The sequence below is a fragment of the Carettochelys insculpta genome, chromosome 3, assembly GCF_033958435.1.
Source record: "Carettochelys insculpta isolate YL-2023 chromosome 3, ASM3395843v1, whole genome shotgun sequence".
Classification (NCBI taxonomy): domain Eukaryota; kingdom Metazoa; phylum Chordata; order Testudines; family Carettochelyidae; genus Carettochelys; species Carettochelys insculpta.
The window spans coordinates 41552146-41567950 of NC_134139.1; the positions used below are offsets into that span (position 1 = coordinate 41552146).

A 15805-nucleotide genomic window follows, 5' to 3' on the forward strand; every position below is an offset into this window, starting at 1 on the left:
ACTGGGCTGTAGTTCAGCTATTTAATTCAATGAGTCCTTAACTCCCCCACACTCGCTCTCCTGCTTAATTTTTTCATATCCCTGTTTCCTCGGAGGAATGCTCCTCTGTTTTCAGTCAGGGAAGGGCAGTGCTTTGACAGGGAGATCTACCGATAAGCGGGAAAGCTTCATATTTTTGCTCCAGTGGAGACCGAGAATACTGTACGCCTGGGGTGTGCATTGGCAAGCGCTGCCCTGCATGCCCCGGCCGCGCGCTCTGGGCTGCTCGCGGGGCTCGTTAAGTGGAAAGCTCGGGGTTTGGAGCAGACGGGAGCCATGGAGGTTCGTCCCGGGTGGGAGGGAGAAGCGGGAGCGCAGCCAGCCCTTTGGCGAGGGGTTATCAGCGCCGTTACGGGCAGGGCGGCGACGCCTCCCCCTAGCCGGGGTGTTATGCCAGGCTCATCCCCGCCCGAGCCAGCAAATCGCAGCGCAACCTCCGCCCGCCCCGGAACGGGGCCGGGAGCCCAGCAATGCCCCGCGCTCGGAGGGGGCCTGGGCTGTGGAGGGCCGGTAAGAGCAGGGAGCGGTCTGGGCCCCCGGGAAGGGGGGAGCCCCGGGCGCGGGACGCTGCCTTCCGCGGCTCCCCCGCTCCCGCCTTCCCGGCCGTGCGGGGCCCCAGCAGGGGCAGGGAACTCGGGCCCGCACAGCTACACGGCTCCGCTGAACCCGCCCTCGCGTTGCTCCGCCCCCGCCCGGGCGAGGCAAGGGCGGAGGGAGACGGCCGCGGCGGTGGGGCCCAAGCGGCTGTCGCTGCGCCTCTAGCTCCACGAAGAGGGGCTGAGGCGGAGTGGGAGGAGCTGCCCGAGTGAGTTAGCCAATGAGCTGAGCGGACGGGCAAGGGAGGCGGGGCGAACTCGCTCGTCGCCCAATGGGGGACGGGGCGGGGTCGCGTGCGGAGCTGGGAGAGTCGCAGGCAGCCGGAGGCTGGAGTCCGGGCTCGGGCAGCGAGAGGGGCAGAGCCAACCGCTGCCCTCATCCCGGGAGCCGCCGCCGCCGTCGCGCGCGCGCCCCCTCACGGAGTCGAGCAAGCGAGCGAGGAGCCAGCCGGCCGGGCGGGGGAGCCGCGGAGCCCGCAGGGGGCAGGCGAGGGACTGACGGACGTTGCCTGCCGGAGGAGAGCGGGTGGAGCCGCCGCCGCCTCTGCCGCCTGGAGCAGAAGTTTGGCTGGCGCCGCCGAGAGGAAACTTTTCTCGGGGGGCCGCAGGCGGAGGCGGCGGGCAGGAGCCGGCGCTGGGCTGGTTCGTGCCGGACTCTGGGATCCGTGACCTGGCGCGGGGGCTTCTGCGCGGCTCCCCCGGGCCGGGCTGGGCTGCGGCGGCCGGGATGTACCTGGCAGCGGTCTTGGCGGGGAAGAGGCGCCCGGGCGGCGGCTGGCACCTGGCGGCGGGGTGGCTGCTGCTGGTGCTGCTGGGCGAGTCCGGGACGCGGGCGCTCGTCTGCCTCCCCTGCGACGAGTCCAAGTGCGAGGAGCCCAAGAGCTGCCCCGGCAGCATCGTGCTGGGCATCTGCGGCTGCTGCTTCATGTGCGCCCGGCAGCGCAACGAGAGCTGCGGGGGCGTCTACGGGCTGCACGGAGCCTGCGACCGCGGGCTGCGCTGTGTCATCCGCCCCCCGCTCAACGGCGACTCCATCACCGAGTACGAAGTGGGCGTCTGCGAAGGTAAAGGCGGCGGCCCCTTCCCGGCTCCTGGCCGGGCTGCCCCAGCCTGCCCCTCCGCGGGGTTCAGCTGCGCTGCGGGGAGCGAGAGGAGCCTGACGGTCCCGCTCGTTCGCCAGCTGCAGGGCCGGGAACAGGGGTCCCGCCACTTTGCGGCTGGGGCGCTCCCCTCCGCTAGCCCCGTGCCGAGGCTGGGTGCACTGCGGGGCTTTTACGGGCGAGTGGCTTCGCATGGGGACCTGTCTGTCTACTGGGTGTCCGCGCTGGCCTCCCTGCGTGGGGGGGCGGGGAGGGAGAAGCACGACCCTGCGAGGGCATGGCAGGCTGGCTCATGGGTTCCCCCCAGATCCCGGAGTTGGCTCGGGTTTTCTGCTCCTTCCCCCCGCCGTTAAATCGCCGTGCGACACGTGATTCTTTTCCAGCCCTTCCGCCGAGCCGGGGCAGGTGCCCTTTTTATTTATTTGCAGCTCCGAGGAGGTTGTGCTTATGCGTTCTCCTGCGTCTCTTTTCAGTCTGTGTCGCTTGCTTACGTTTAAGTGAGGATTTCCCGTCTTTGTTTTGGTGGAGGACCGGGATTGAATTGTATCCCTCTTAGCATCTTTCGGTACAAGAAGGAGAGAGTCTGAGCTACTGCCTGTTAGTCTCGAGATTGGCAAAGGCTCTGCTTCTGCCAGCCATACCATTTCTTATTTGAGACTGGCTCTCCTAAACTGGAGAGTGTTAGATCGGTAGTAATAATGCTCTGGCCACAACTTTCCTGCCTTCGCGCTAACTTTCAGGCAGGATTTAACTGAAAGTTGTTGTTGTTGGGAAAAACATGCTTTGAAACATTGAACAGTTTGAGGTAGCTTTGTTATAATTCCCAAACTGCTGCAATACAAATTCTTTTTCATTCGTAGATTTAGTGTCAATGTGGCCCATTACTAATGTCCCTGCCAATTTTCTTGATAAGATTTAAAGCGCTTGAAACAACAGCTTGGCAACGTGCCCTTGTGGAATAAACAGAGCTCAATAATACACGTGATGCTTATTCCGGATTCCATCTGTGTAAGGAAACACAAAGGCTGATCGTCTATGGCAAACGTCTCCTTCCTGTTCCTGTCACTTAACACCTTCCCTCCTCCCTTAGCTTCCCCACTCCTGTGAACGGCGTCTTTTCCCTTTTTGCTACGAGAGAAAAATCCGTATCGCAGTAACTCATCTCCAGGCTACCAGTCTGTTTGCCTGCTTCATGTGGTGCGAAGAGGATTACATACTAGGAAATGCAGGGATATTTTCCACTTTAGCTACTTGATTACAAGTAGGGGGAAGGAGTCCTGATTCTTTGTCATTTGTCAGGTAGCTGAGGAAGGGAAGACTTAAAATGTAAGAATAAAAGTAAAATAAATGGCAATTAGAAATAGTTGTTCATTGTGAGAAATGCTTAATTTTAAGAGGTGTTTTTTAAAGACAGACTGGACAATTCTGGAAAGTGAGAGGAGAGGGTGTCCTTGGCTTTAGAGCTAGAGGGCAGTAGAGAGTCCGGAAATATCTTTTAAGAAGTAGGATTTCGTCCAAAATCTGAAAACAATAAAACACAACAAAACCTATTCAATAAAACCGTTGTCCTGACCAAACTAACACCATTCTATGTATCTTATTTGCTGGTAAACATATTGTTTTACTATACAACATTAGTTTGTAAATGATATTACTCACAATCCAGTTACAAACTACAACATAAAAATAAGAAGTTGGTGTGTCCTGTGTATGCAAAAAAATAAATAAAATAAAATATTTCTTTTCGAATTTGTTCAGTTGGGTTGTATGGGCAGAGCTGAAGTCAGAAATGGGTTGTGTATTTTAATAACTTGTGTATTTTAAGGCTTGCTTGATTCATTCTATTTTGTATTATTCCTTGCACCCCCACATAGGTGGAAATAAGTTGGATTTAAAACAAATATAGGGGTCTATAACAAATTATAAGTATGTAAATAGTTAGGATTAAAATGTCTTTTGGTTGTTTGGATAATGGTCCTGTCCAGGCATGTTCTAAGTATAAGCATAGCTTGATTTGGAGAGTGGAATAATGAACACCTACAGTAATTAAATGTCTTGACAATCCAGTTCTCCTCTTACTCACAGTGTGGACTGCTCTGGCAGTTTAGAAACATTTCATTCTTTTTGAAGTGATGCAATATGAACAGTGCATGGTTTCAACTAGGAACATCCCATATACTCTTAAAAATGCTGTGAGGCATCCATTGGCAAGATTATATTTCCTTTAACTCTGTGGCTGAAAACTAGTTCCAGTTGTTCATGCAGCAATCATCAAGGGAAACTTTTGGGGAATACTTCAAACAACCATTAAAGCAGTTACTACTTTTACAAATCTAGAGTATACTACAAGGATAAATATTGCTTTATGTGAAGTTCTGCATGAAATTGTCTTGTCCTAAACTCTGAAACTTCAGAATGTACCTGAACTGTTTTTGTTTGGGGTGAAAGAAATTTTAGTGTTTTATGTATAAACCACTGAAAGGCCCTGTTTTTTAACTAATCAGACAGTTTACACCTATAACTTGCAGGTAGGTTGTCTGCCTTAGTGCTAGCTGGTAATACTATAAAGTATATACTAGTTTCTTCTCCTTAGACTATCAGGGTAAAAGAAATCACTGTATGTCAAGTCCATTGCAGTGATTTCAGTTCTTCTGCAACAGATGTGCTTCAATAAAACTGAAATCCACTAGCTAAGGAAACAATGTATATAACTGTGAATAGAAACTGATACCTTTTACTTTTTTGTCTGTTCCTTTCACTGCAATTTTTACACTGAAATGACCCCTGCTGGTTACAGCTGTAAATGTAGATTTTTTTTGGCTTTGTGAATGGCTTAGCAAAGACAACATTAACACAGACCCTTTCTGACATAGCAGTAACTTACTCATGTTGTCAGGATCCTGTACTTCAGAGACTGATACGATTGTTTCAATTACAGCTACTTCAGGTGATGTCTTTTTTGAGAAAAAGGCGGTATCTGTGTGCTTTCCACTTTTGATGGAACGAAGTCGTTTTGTGATGGCTATCTTCCAGTAGAGGAATTTACATTCATAACTTGCCTCTAATCCTGAAAATACTGCTACCAGTGGCTTTGATATCGTAGAAAGTGGATTGTTCTGTATGAATTGATGTTGAACCCATACATCAACAGTGTTTGCACAGATTATTTTATCTCAGGATGCCACTATTTTGCTGATTTAATTTAGAAAAAAACAAGGAAAAAAAGGGTTTGTAGTTTTCACAGTTCCTAGGTCAAGGTTATTGCATATTAGGTAATGCTACTTTTCCTCATTAAAGGAAAGCTTAAGGGAGAAAAATGAGAATTCTCTATTTCAGAAAGGGACTGAGTTCGTATATTTAATCTTTAGACAAAAGTGTCTTATGATGGAGAGTAATTTCTTGCAGCTTCTAATGATAACATTAACCTGTTTATGGCTTTTTAACACACACTGTGTACTTTCTGTGTATTTTAAGATGCCAACATATTACTATTGAGAAACTTGAGTTTGAGAGATTAATTGGATTCAATTCAAATATGATCAATCCCCTATATATGCTGTGGACCAAAAGGTGCAAAATGTATCACCAATGAAAAATCTTGCTGTAACTCTTCCTTTTTGATGCCTTAGGATTAACTTGGTAGTTTACTGAGAACAATCAGAAACATTTTGTAATATATAGTAGAATGAACAGTTATGCCATTTGATTAAGCTACTTTTGTATAGCTATTGAGCATCTAATGTAATTGCATACATTTTCTCTTTTAGTGCATTTACTTTGGGGAAACAGACTTTTTCACGCTCTGGCTCTTTTTGTTTAATATTAGAAATCTGTGTGTGTTTGGAAGTGGATTTAGGAAATTTTGGTCAACTCAAACTTGGGTATTCTGCTCAGATTGCTCTGCTACTGTGCTTTTTAGTGTAGGATCTGAATGCCATCTATTACTGCATTAAATGGCTTGGTTAGCATTTGGTTCACCCATTTCCTCCAGTCTTAGAAGTTTGTGCAACTGAGTGTCATGTTTTGGTGGAGGGTTTAATATATACATATGTTGCTAGGCATGTATTGGACAAAGCCAATACGAAAGATGTGCCTAAAGCCAGCTACCCCAAACATATGCTTTAAGCACTTAATTTTCAGTCGTTTGTTCTCCAGAGATTAACATCTGCAACTCCTGCTGACTTAGATGGAAGACAGGGGTATCCTAGACCTCTGAATGTAAGGATACTCATTTAATTTGCTGTCTAAATATAGAACTAAGTGTCCGGACATAAAACACCTGAATTATAAACTGTGGCCTTATTTTTCTAAGTTCAGAATTGCAAAGCATTTGTTTTTAAATTTGAAGAACTTGACAAAGTTTGACATTACCTCTTTTCCATTTAGCTGCTCTGAGAGGGTGTTCAGACCACAAAACCTTGGTGGTCTGTGGGTAAGAGGTTTTGTTTGTTTTGTAATGTGGTTGATTTCCTTTTGTTCCAAGTGATGAGGATACAAGAGCAGCTTGGGGTAGCTTGAACTATTGCCATTACTTACTAGTGGGTGTGCATATTCTCACACTTTATGGTCATCAACATCTCATTTCATAAAGATTACACTGATTGGCTGGATATGTGATTAGACTTAACAAGTTTGTTTGCCAGAAGTGGCTGGAATCCATCCATTCTGGTTAGGGCAGGAGTCTTGTGCTGTGAAGTTAGGGTGGGTGAGAGGCAGGTAAAAGGCTCTCCTCTTGCTTATTGGTGGTGAGGGTATATTCCCTCCACTCCACACCCATACGCTCTTGGCGTGCATCTGCCTTTTTTTCTTACCAATTTAAAAAGTATTAAACTTTTGTCTTCACTCCTCACTGCTCTTCATAGAGAGAGGTTTTGATTGCTTTGCACAAGTATTTTAAATAGGTGGAAACTTACATGACAGCAGACTACTAAATACTTAATTTCTGAAGAGGGTGCCACTAAAAACATAATTTTCCAATGGATTTGCAATTGCTTTTATTTGTTTTAAGCCATGATTATCTTTTTACTTGTCAGAGTTGCTGAAATGGACTTGAAATAACCAAACTGATGGGTTGTCTGACCACCTTTTATAATTCTTCATATGACTATGCCCAAGCATACCATGCCTTTTGGTAGCCAGAGAAATTCTGCTTAGATAATAAGGTACTATAGCAGAAACAGGGAATGCTAATTTTATCAATTATGTCCATTAATCTCTGTTATGTGATTTAAAGATCACTATGTTGTTTACTTTAGTCTAATGCTGTTTAACCTCTTAAAAGCTTTCTGTTTCAGGAGAAAATAATTAGAGCTGTCAGTAGCTTGTTTCAAACTTGCATTGTAAGAAACTAGGTACATGAGTTAGAGAAATCTTCACCTGTGTACCATATGTATAAGTACTAACGTATGTGTATTATATACATGCACCTTTTTGAGCAAGATTTTGTACAAATTTGGTACATCACCATAAGGGGTGTTGTCCCTTATCTACTAATGAACTTAATGACTGCCTTCTAGTGGCCAAGAATTACTGCCTGGACTTTACTCATGTTTGTCAGTTTCGTCGTCATCATCAACAGCCATGGACTCAATCTGTTGGCGTCTGATGCCTCTTTTGCTGCTTCCTTCCATCTTTCCCTGTCCAGTGCGGAGTGGCTTTGTTTCTGTTGACTAGCTCCACACCAATCTACTATATCACCTTCCCATTCGCTGTGGGGTCTGCCTCTCCTATTCAGCATAATGGATGGTTTGAACACCAGGGTCTTGATTTTTTTGTTTGTCGTTCATTCTTCAAATATGCCCAAATAGCTGTAACTTGCATTGTGTAATCTTCTGCATTAGGTTCTCTTTTGGCTGTATCTTGCTGATATTTATCTGAAGCTTTATGTCTTCTTACTTCGGCCTGCTTTTTCTAAAATCCTCCATTAGTAAAAATTCTTTCAAATAACTCCAGACTAAGCAGATAACTAGATAATATGGCTATCACTGTATTTCTCCACCTTCAATAATATGTGTAGCTTTTCCTTTAAACCCTCTGTAGCTTGTCCAGTATATGTGCATTGTTAATATCTTGAAGTTAACAGAACTACTACTGCTACTGTTGCTACAGGACTGCTTTATAATCTTGGAGTATGACACTTTGCTTCTGTAACTGAAATACCATTTGATTTCCATGGCACCATTTGAAGTTGGGACTTCTTACCTGTTTGTGCAGCGTTGTTAATTTTAACTTTAAGTAGTCCATTCTTAACTCCCCTTCACTTCCTAATTTTTTAGGTTAAGTCAAATTTGACCTAAGGGCTTTTATTCTTGGTGTGTACCTGAACATAAGAACTTAAGTTTGAACATTATCAGTTAAACCATTTGTTTTGCTGATTTTTTTTTAAATGTTTTGCATTTCAGATATTTTCAGACTACTTTCTTTACATGGGGTCAAATGGGAGGTGGAGTCAGTGATACTTTCCTCAAGTTCTGCCCTTTGAGATACTATGAGGTGCCATGTTACCTTTTGAACACTATTGCATGATTACCCTCTCCTTTCTTGGGTATATTGATCAGCTATAAAATACTACGTTTGACACCTAATGCTAATCTACTGTACAAAACCCCCTAGTGAAGATGCATCTTCTACTGGCAGTGTTACTTTGCTGGTACAGTTAACCTGTCTCCCTGAACAAAGCAATCTCTTGGCTATATAAATTATATGCACACTTTTTGGGGGGAATGGGAGCAGGATAGCTAAATCTCTTTGGGACGTGACTTTTGGGTGAATGTATATAATTATGCTACTTTATCTCCCTGTGGGGCACTGTTTTATTTCAGAATAAGCCCTTGAATAGTTACTAGGTTTTGAGGTTTTTCACCCATTGAAATGAATCTCCTTTGCATCTCCTTCAAATTATTTTTTCATATAGTCAGTCTCCACCATACATCACAGTGTAAGATTAGACTTGGGGCTGGTCTACACCTAAAATTCAGAATAATTTAGTTAAATCTTGTGGTATCAGAAATTCACACCTCCCTAAAAGATGTAGTTAAGCTAAATTAAGTGTTGGTACAGGGAGGCTGACAAAAGAATTCTTCCATTGACCTGACTGTCACCTTTCAGGGTAGTCTTAATTACCAGGAAGACTGACACCTGGTAGGGAAGTGCAGAATTGAATTTACAGAGTGCATGTGTCAGTGCCAGTACTCCTGACACTCATTAGGAGTAACGGAAGCTAACAAGAGCAAATGCTCCCGTTGATCTCCCTTAGTGGAGATGGCACGGAAGCCCAAATTAAGGTGCATGAACTCCAGCTACATGAGTAACATAGCTGGAATTGCATACCTTGTTTTGATCTTCCATTGTAGTGTAGACTTGCCCTCAGAGACGTGGCTATAAGAGTGTCAGGAAAAACCTCTTCTGTTACTACTAAGGATCTACATTAGAGCACTCCAGCTGTACTGTTGTGACTTTTTTTTTTAGTTTTTTTTTAATTCACAAATTAATGATCAAAAGGGCTGGAATTTTAAGCTTCAATTAAAACAGGAAAAAAAATGGTGGTGGGGCTAAGGGAAGTCAAAGCAGCTTCCAGGTAAAGAGTACTGCCTCATCAAGCCTTGAGGTTTCCCTAAAGTTTGAACCCCTCTTTCTGAAATGTTAAGCTGGGGATATGGCACACTCAGGGTGTAGAGATAGTGGTGGTTCTTTTTGTTTATAAATTCCACAGAGTATATCTCTAACTTAATTTTATCCATCAAGGTTAGTAGACCTTCCTGCTACGTCACTTATCCCTAGAACAAATGAAATATCCTGAAATGTGCCTACCCTATCAAGTTAGCAAAAAGGCTCATAAATCTGCTGTTTCTCTTTGGTACCTTCTAAGTAATCTGATGGATCATTGTCAGAACTTGGGGTCATCCAGGTATAAGTTTATTAACAGCATAGGATAAAGCAAAATGTTCTGTCTTCATTAACAGAACAGAGATGTCAGCAAAGCTGACCTCCTCCACCTTTCTGTTAGTCTGGAGTTGTGTTGGCGCAAACACTTGCCTTTGCTGATGACTTAATTTGACCTCTTGGCCTACAGTCTGCAACCTATTTAGTGAATGTTAAGGTATTTAATATGTGGATTGTCTAGGGTGTATTTCCTATTTAATTTTATGCTCTTTGGAAGGTATACTTTATTTTACTCTTAAACACCAAAGGTGAATCTAAATAACTGTCCTGTAGCTAATATCCTTTTTAAATGAGCACAAAAGGGAATGCTGTATGCACTTGCCAAGTGTAATGGACATATTTCTTCAAGCAATAATAGTTCACTGTTCTACTTGCTCATCACTCCTCATAATGGTCCTTTTTAAGATAAGTTCTCAAGTGGCAGAAGAAGGGGGCAGTAAGTGAATGGTAGGAGGAATGGGGGGAAGAGATTTTAAAGAATTTGTTTGCCTGAGGCAGTAAAGAGGCCATGTACAGTAAAATCTCAGAATTATGATTCTGTGGCGGGGGACATTGTTTTTAAGAACTTCAGAGTTACAAACAATGAGAAGTCCCATGACACCTTATAAACTAATGGACTTTTTGGAGCACAAGCTTTCATGGGCAAAGACCTGCCATTAGATGCACATAGTCTGCATGCATCTGACAAAGGGGATCTTTGCCCACAAAAGCTTTCTGTACAGGGTATGCATAATCTTCTACCATGCCAGGCAAATGTAAAGTTTCTGGTTTAAATAAATAAATAAATAAAAATCTTGTTGTCCAGTACAAATCAAATCCTCTCCTAGTCTTTTTCAGGACTTCATATGAGTACTTCATCACAATCATTCTCCATCTATAGAACAACTTTCTCTCTCTCTCTGGAATTCCTCATGTTGACTCAGATTTCCTCTTGGATGCCTATAACCAATGAGTATGAAAGTGACAAATTAGGCCAATTCTGGCAAGGAACGCTTTCTGGGATTGGCTGCACATGAAGTCTCTATCTCTATTGGTACCAATGTCAGTGGTGCTGATATGGGTCCGGACAGGCTCCTTACATCTTGTTCTCCGGTCTTTTTCATAGAGATGACACCTGATTTCAAAGTGTTGGGCACTGTTCTTGAGAGTGGTCCTCCAGGTTACCTGAGCATCCTCCTGCTTCTCCCAGGCATCAGTATCGATGTTGACTTTACCAAAGCATTCTTAAGGACATCTCTGTAGTGCTTCCTCTGCCCCACCCCAACCCTGGCCGCTGCGGATGGTGATTGCTTTGGCCAGGCTGGTGCAACCCCCCCACACATACCCACAGTATCCCCATAAGGCTGGAACAGGCCCTACCAGTTAATTGTAACTGATAAGCAGATGATGCTAACTGGTAAACCATTAACATTCCTAGCTGACATTTTACAGCACTTGGTCATCTGCCATGATGTTTGGTTTGGGTAACAGTATGGCAGGTGTTGGCTGAAAGATAATTTTATTTTTTGTGCATTGAGAGTCAGTTCCAAACTGAGGTAGAATGCAGCAAAAAACATTGATTGCTTGGAGACCATCTTCTGAGGTAGCACTGACCTCTGTCTGTCGTTGGTGTACTAGAGTACTGCTACTGACAATGACATGGTTTTGGTCTTTGCTCTGAAGCAGCCCATCCTGTAGTTATTTTAGCTCTATTTGGGAGGTCATCTCCAATAACCTGGAGCATGGCTTCTAGGAAGATATTAAATAGCATATGTACTATCTACTGCCCTTGTTTGACTCTAGTCCTTACATCAATTAGTTTAGTTTTGTTGCCATTGTACAGTACCACTGCGTGCATGATGTTGTTTCAGGGGTGTGTGATAAAAACAGCTTTGTAATACGTAATCAACTATCTGAAGATCCAGAATCTGAACTTTATTAACAGTGTTGAATATTGTTTTCTTGAGCAGCAAATCTGTGATGCTGTGACCTTCTGCTGTTGCTATTCTTAGGTAAAATATTAAAGACAGCAACATTTTGGTAGCAAATTTGGCAGGAAGTATGTAACAGACTGCTACAGTAGCTCACCTTTCATGTCACTGCAAACTAATGTGGGTTAGGCATTTGTATGTGGGTGGTTTTGTTCTTGAGCTGTTGAGAACTGTAATAGCTGAACTGGGTTTTCAGAAAAGTTAACAGTAAGAGACATTTGATTTGTTAGCAGCAGTAAAGATAACTACAAGATGCTGAATTCAAATATGGTTGTGTGGGGTATGTGAAGGTTGTATTTAGTTGCAAATTTCAAGGTCTAAACTTGAGAATTCAACTTCAGGTAACCATTTTTCTAACCATAAACTGAACCTGCTAATTTAAAAAAAAAAAAACCCCTCTTAGAGTGTAATCTCAGAATCAGTCCTCCAATTTATAAGTGGATTTAGCATTTGAGCTGGGTTTGGGAAATTGCTGCAAAGATTCTACTCTCCATTGCGCATTTAGTCTCCCCACAAATCAATTTCCTGTACTTAAATAAGCAAGAAAAATTATTAGGGCAGTTGAAATTCCACTCCACGTACATTTCCTGATCCCCTGTAGTACAAGTGAGGGGGCCTTAATTATATAATGGAACACTGGAAAAATGTTCTCTGGGGCAGTTAGGCGAAGGACTGGTGTAACGTAAGGGCTGCCAATCTGAGATGTTCAAAAATAGTTAAGTTGTAAACTGTAAACAAACTGAATTTGAGAGTCTTTATTCAGCTTTGGCTTTTGAGCTTTCAGGGGTCACATTTGCAAAGTTTTTATTTGATAAGAGAGTTAGACTTCACTCAAAATAAGAATATGGAGATTATCACATGAAGCCACAGGTCCTAAAGTCAGTAAGAAATAACAAATATGAAGACTCCCAATAAAATAAGGAATTGCAAGACTACAATAAAACTGCATAAGGGCCAGTGAGCTTGACTTTGCACAGGTCTGTGTTAGATCCTTGAGAAGAATGTTACAGTTGACTTCTGTGGGTGGGCGGTAGGAGAGAGCCTTAAGATATGGTATACTTGCCAGGCACTGAAGTAGAAGGAGTGAAGGCAGTGGAAAACCAGCTGTGGAAAACCAGTCTACTTCAGCCCAGCTGGACATGCTCCAACTGTGGCTCCAATATAAAAGAAGGCAGCCTACTTCAGTTTGGACTATCCATCAAGAAGGAAGGAGATACTGTGCCAGTTCCATTCAAGGAACAGCCAGGACCCTGTACTGCTGGAGCCCACCAAACACATTCCTGTTGATTCTGGCAATCAGACTATGCTGCCCCGCAGCTGTGCGGAGTTCTGTTGACTTAACCATGGGGCTACCATGCTCTTGCCCCACCTTCATGGTGGCAGTGTTTTACTTTCCCTTTATCAAACCCCAGCAGAAAAGAGGTCTGTGAGGCACAGTCTGACATTTGTGATATGGAGGCTTCCAGCCATGAGTCCTTGGCATAGGTAGGTAGTTGTATGTAGTATGACTGTAGTTTAGTCTCATCCCTGGTGACAGTAGGTGGATCATAAAAGGCAGCACAGGCTGAAGCAGGTCATGCTAGAACAGAATGCATGAATAATTTCTTTTGGGCTGTCATAAGACATTGACTTCCAGAGCAGCATTCCAGGAATGTAAAGAAAAAAATTAGGCTAAGTGTACACAGCATTTTGGAGCTCAAGCCGGAGCTGTAACTTCAAAAAGCTGTGTCTCAGCTGTTTTGCCTGAGTCTCTTGACCAGCAGTGGACAATGTGAGCTGTTCTCCTTCATCTCAGTGGGCCACAAGATTGTTGTAACCAAGATGGTCTCTCAGGTTAGAGTAGTTTTGCTAATTGCACTTGTATACCTAGAATTTGCAGGGTATGCCGATTGAACATAGTGCTTTGGTGAGGTATGGAGGGAGCACATAGCTCTAATAGTAAAAATGCTCTTGCTTTATGTGAGCATCTTTTTAGTAATAGTTTGTAGGAAAAAGGTACGAGGAAGAAACCAGCAGAACCCGGCAATCCTGTGTGCAGGCAGCAGTAAACAAAGTGTCTTGTGGGCTGCACATAATACCCCAGTGGGGTGCATAAACCTCTGGCCCATGGGCTTGCCCACTACTCTTGTTCACCCAGTGTGGGAGGCTTGCTTCCCTGGTCTCAAAATGCTGTGTACAAATAACCTGAGTTGTTCCTGGTACTCTTATAGGTGCTAAGAGATGGGACTTAGGTAATAATTCTAGGGTAGTGTCTGTTTAACTGAGTTCTTTTACTCAAAACCAGTCTGTTCCACCTTGTATTTTGTTGTGACAATGCCACTTCATTTCCCAGACAAGAGAAGCTCTGTGTAAGTTCATCCAATAATCTATTAACTCACTCCCCTCCTCTCCCTAATATTCTGAAACCATCATAGCTACATCAGATTTTATTAATCTTTATTTCATGGGGCCTCTGTGGTGTGATGTTACTGGTCCTTTTCTTGACGTGCACTGGTAGAACATACTATGTATACCACAGTTGAGGCTAAGTTTACACTTGAATGGTTTAAATGGAAGTATGGCACAAGCACTGGGATAGAGCTCTCCTACCTTTCTGTGTAAACCACACAGGGGTAGAAAAGTGCTGAAGAAGTTACTTAAGAAAAAGTGCAGCTACTTTTTTGGTTGTGCATGTATTTAAGTAAAAGTTGGGCATCCTACTGGGAAACTACTTAGGTAGAAGTGCAGAGGTATCGCATCTTGGCTGTACTCAGGTATCCAAGAATTTCCAAAGGATGGCTGCTTGTCATTTCTGGATCCTTGAGTGGAATTAAGACGTGATAGTTTTGTACTTTTACACAAGTAGTTTCCCATAAGGATACTTTGACTTTTACTTAATTACATCCTCCTACCCAAGCAGCTGTATTTTTACTAAAGTAACTTCTTTGAATACTTTCCCACCTGTAAAATCACCTAAATGAGGGATGAGTGTAAATCCCTTGTTTTAAGAAGTATTCTACTTACCAGTTCTAGTTAAAATGAGGGACACACATACTTAGAATTGTCACTATGTGAGTGAACTTTCCTGTTTATACGAGCCGGCCGCAGGATCCCTGGCCGGGGTGCAGGGTGACCCGTGGCTGGAGACGAGCTGGCTGTGGGGTCCCTGGCTGGGGTGCAAGGAGACCTGCAACCCCACGGTTGGCTCATCTCCAGCCGCAGGGTCCCTGGCAGGGTGCAGGGAGATCCGCACCCCCCCCGCAGCTCGCTCCCAACATTTCCCTGCCCCCCCGTGGCACCTCCCCGCTCACCTCTCCCCCGAGTCCAACATTCCCCCAGCCCACAGCTACCCATGCAACCCCACCAGCATGGTCCCAACATCCACCCTGTTCCTTACCAAAACCCCCCTGCCACACCTCCCCCCAAGGTATGTCTGCTGCAGCCAGGATGAACAAGCCACCGCCTCCTCCACCTGAGCCGCCTACAGGTTTTAACCCTCCCTCCTGCTCATGGCCCCAAACTGCCCACAGCCTTTAACCCCTCCCAACCCCAGGTTCACTTATCTTTCAAAAGCAGCGCCACCTGCTGCCACTCCATGCCCTGGGAATCAGAGACTTTTACATATATTTTAATAGGAATTAAGTGTCTCTCTCAGGAGTTTTTGCCTACGAGCAAAAAGTTAGGAACCAATTGCACTCCTATAGCGAGTGATGCATGTAGTTCGCAGCACTGGGAGCCCATTTATATTGCCAGTGTCCAGCACAGTAACTTGCTGTGCTTAGGTGATGTTTCTTTTTTTTCATACACCTCAGCAAGGAAGTTGCAGTGCAAATATGGCTTGAGTCAACTTGTGCTTTAGTGAATGAGTTTAGCTCTTTTGGCTTTAACACTTGGGCTGTGTCTACGCAACAGTTCTGTGTCAAAAGAACATCGAAAAATGTTCTTTCTAAATGGAGCGTCCACACACACCAATGGGGACCGAAGCTTTGGTTCATTCTTTCGAAAGGCCTCCAGCACAATTTCAAAAGAGAGTGTCCACACTTACCTCGGTGCTCTTTTGAAAGAGCAGGGGCGGGAAACACCACGGGCAGGGTCGCATGGCGGATAAACCCTTAAAGGGCCCCCCCCACGTGCCTCAGCCTGCAAACGCCAAGGGCCAGCAACCCTGTCCTGAGGCAGA

At 44.5% G+C, this 15805-nt stretch overlaps 1 protein-coding gene across 2 annotated transcripts in view; it reads left to right on the top strand.

Annotated features, from left to right (window-relative positions):
- Positions 1-964: 964 nt before the first annotated feature.
- Positions 965-15805, top strand: part of CRIM1 (cysteine rich transmembrane BMP regulator 1) — a 315027-nt gene continuing 300186 nt past the window's right edge. Inside the window, exon 1 of one of the 2 annotated variants that reach the window (XM_074989676.1) lies at positions 965-1699. In XM_074989676.1, the coding sequence (XP_074845777.1) occupies positions 1363-1699 (337 nt within the window). In that variant the 5' untranslated portion in view covers positions 965-1362. The remainder of the gene's footprint in view (positions 1700-15805) is intronic. The other variant, XM_074989675.1, reaches the window with a different exon arrangement.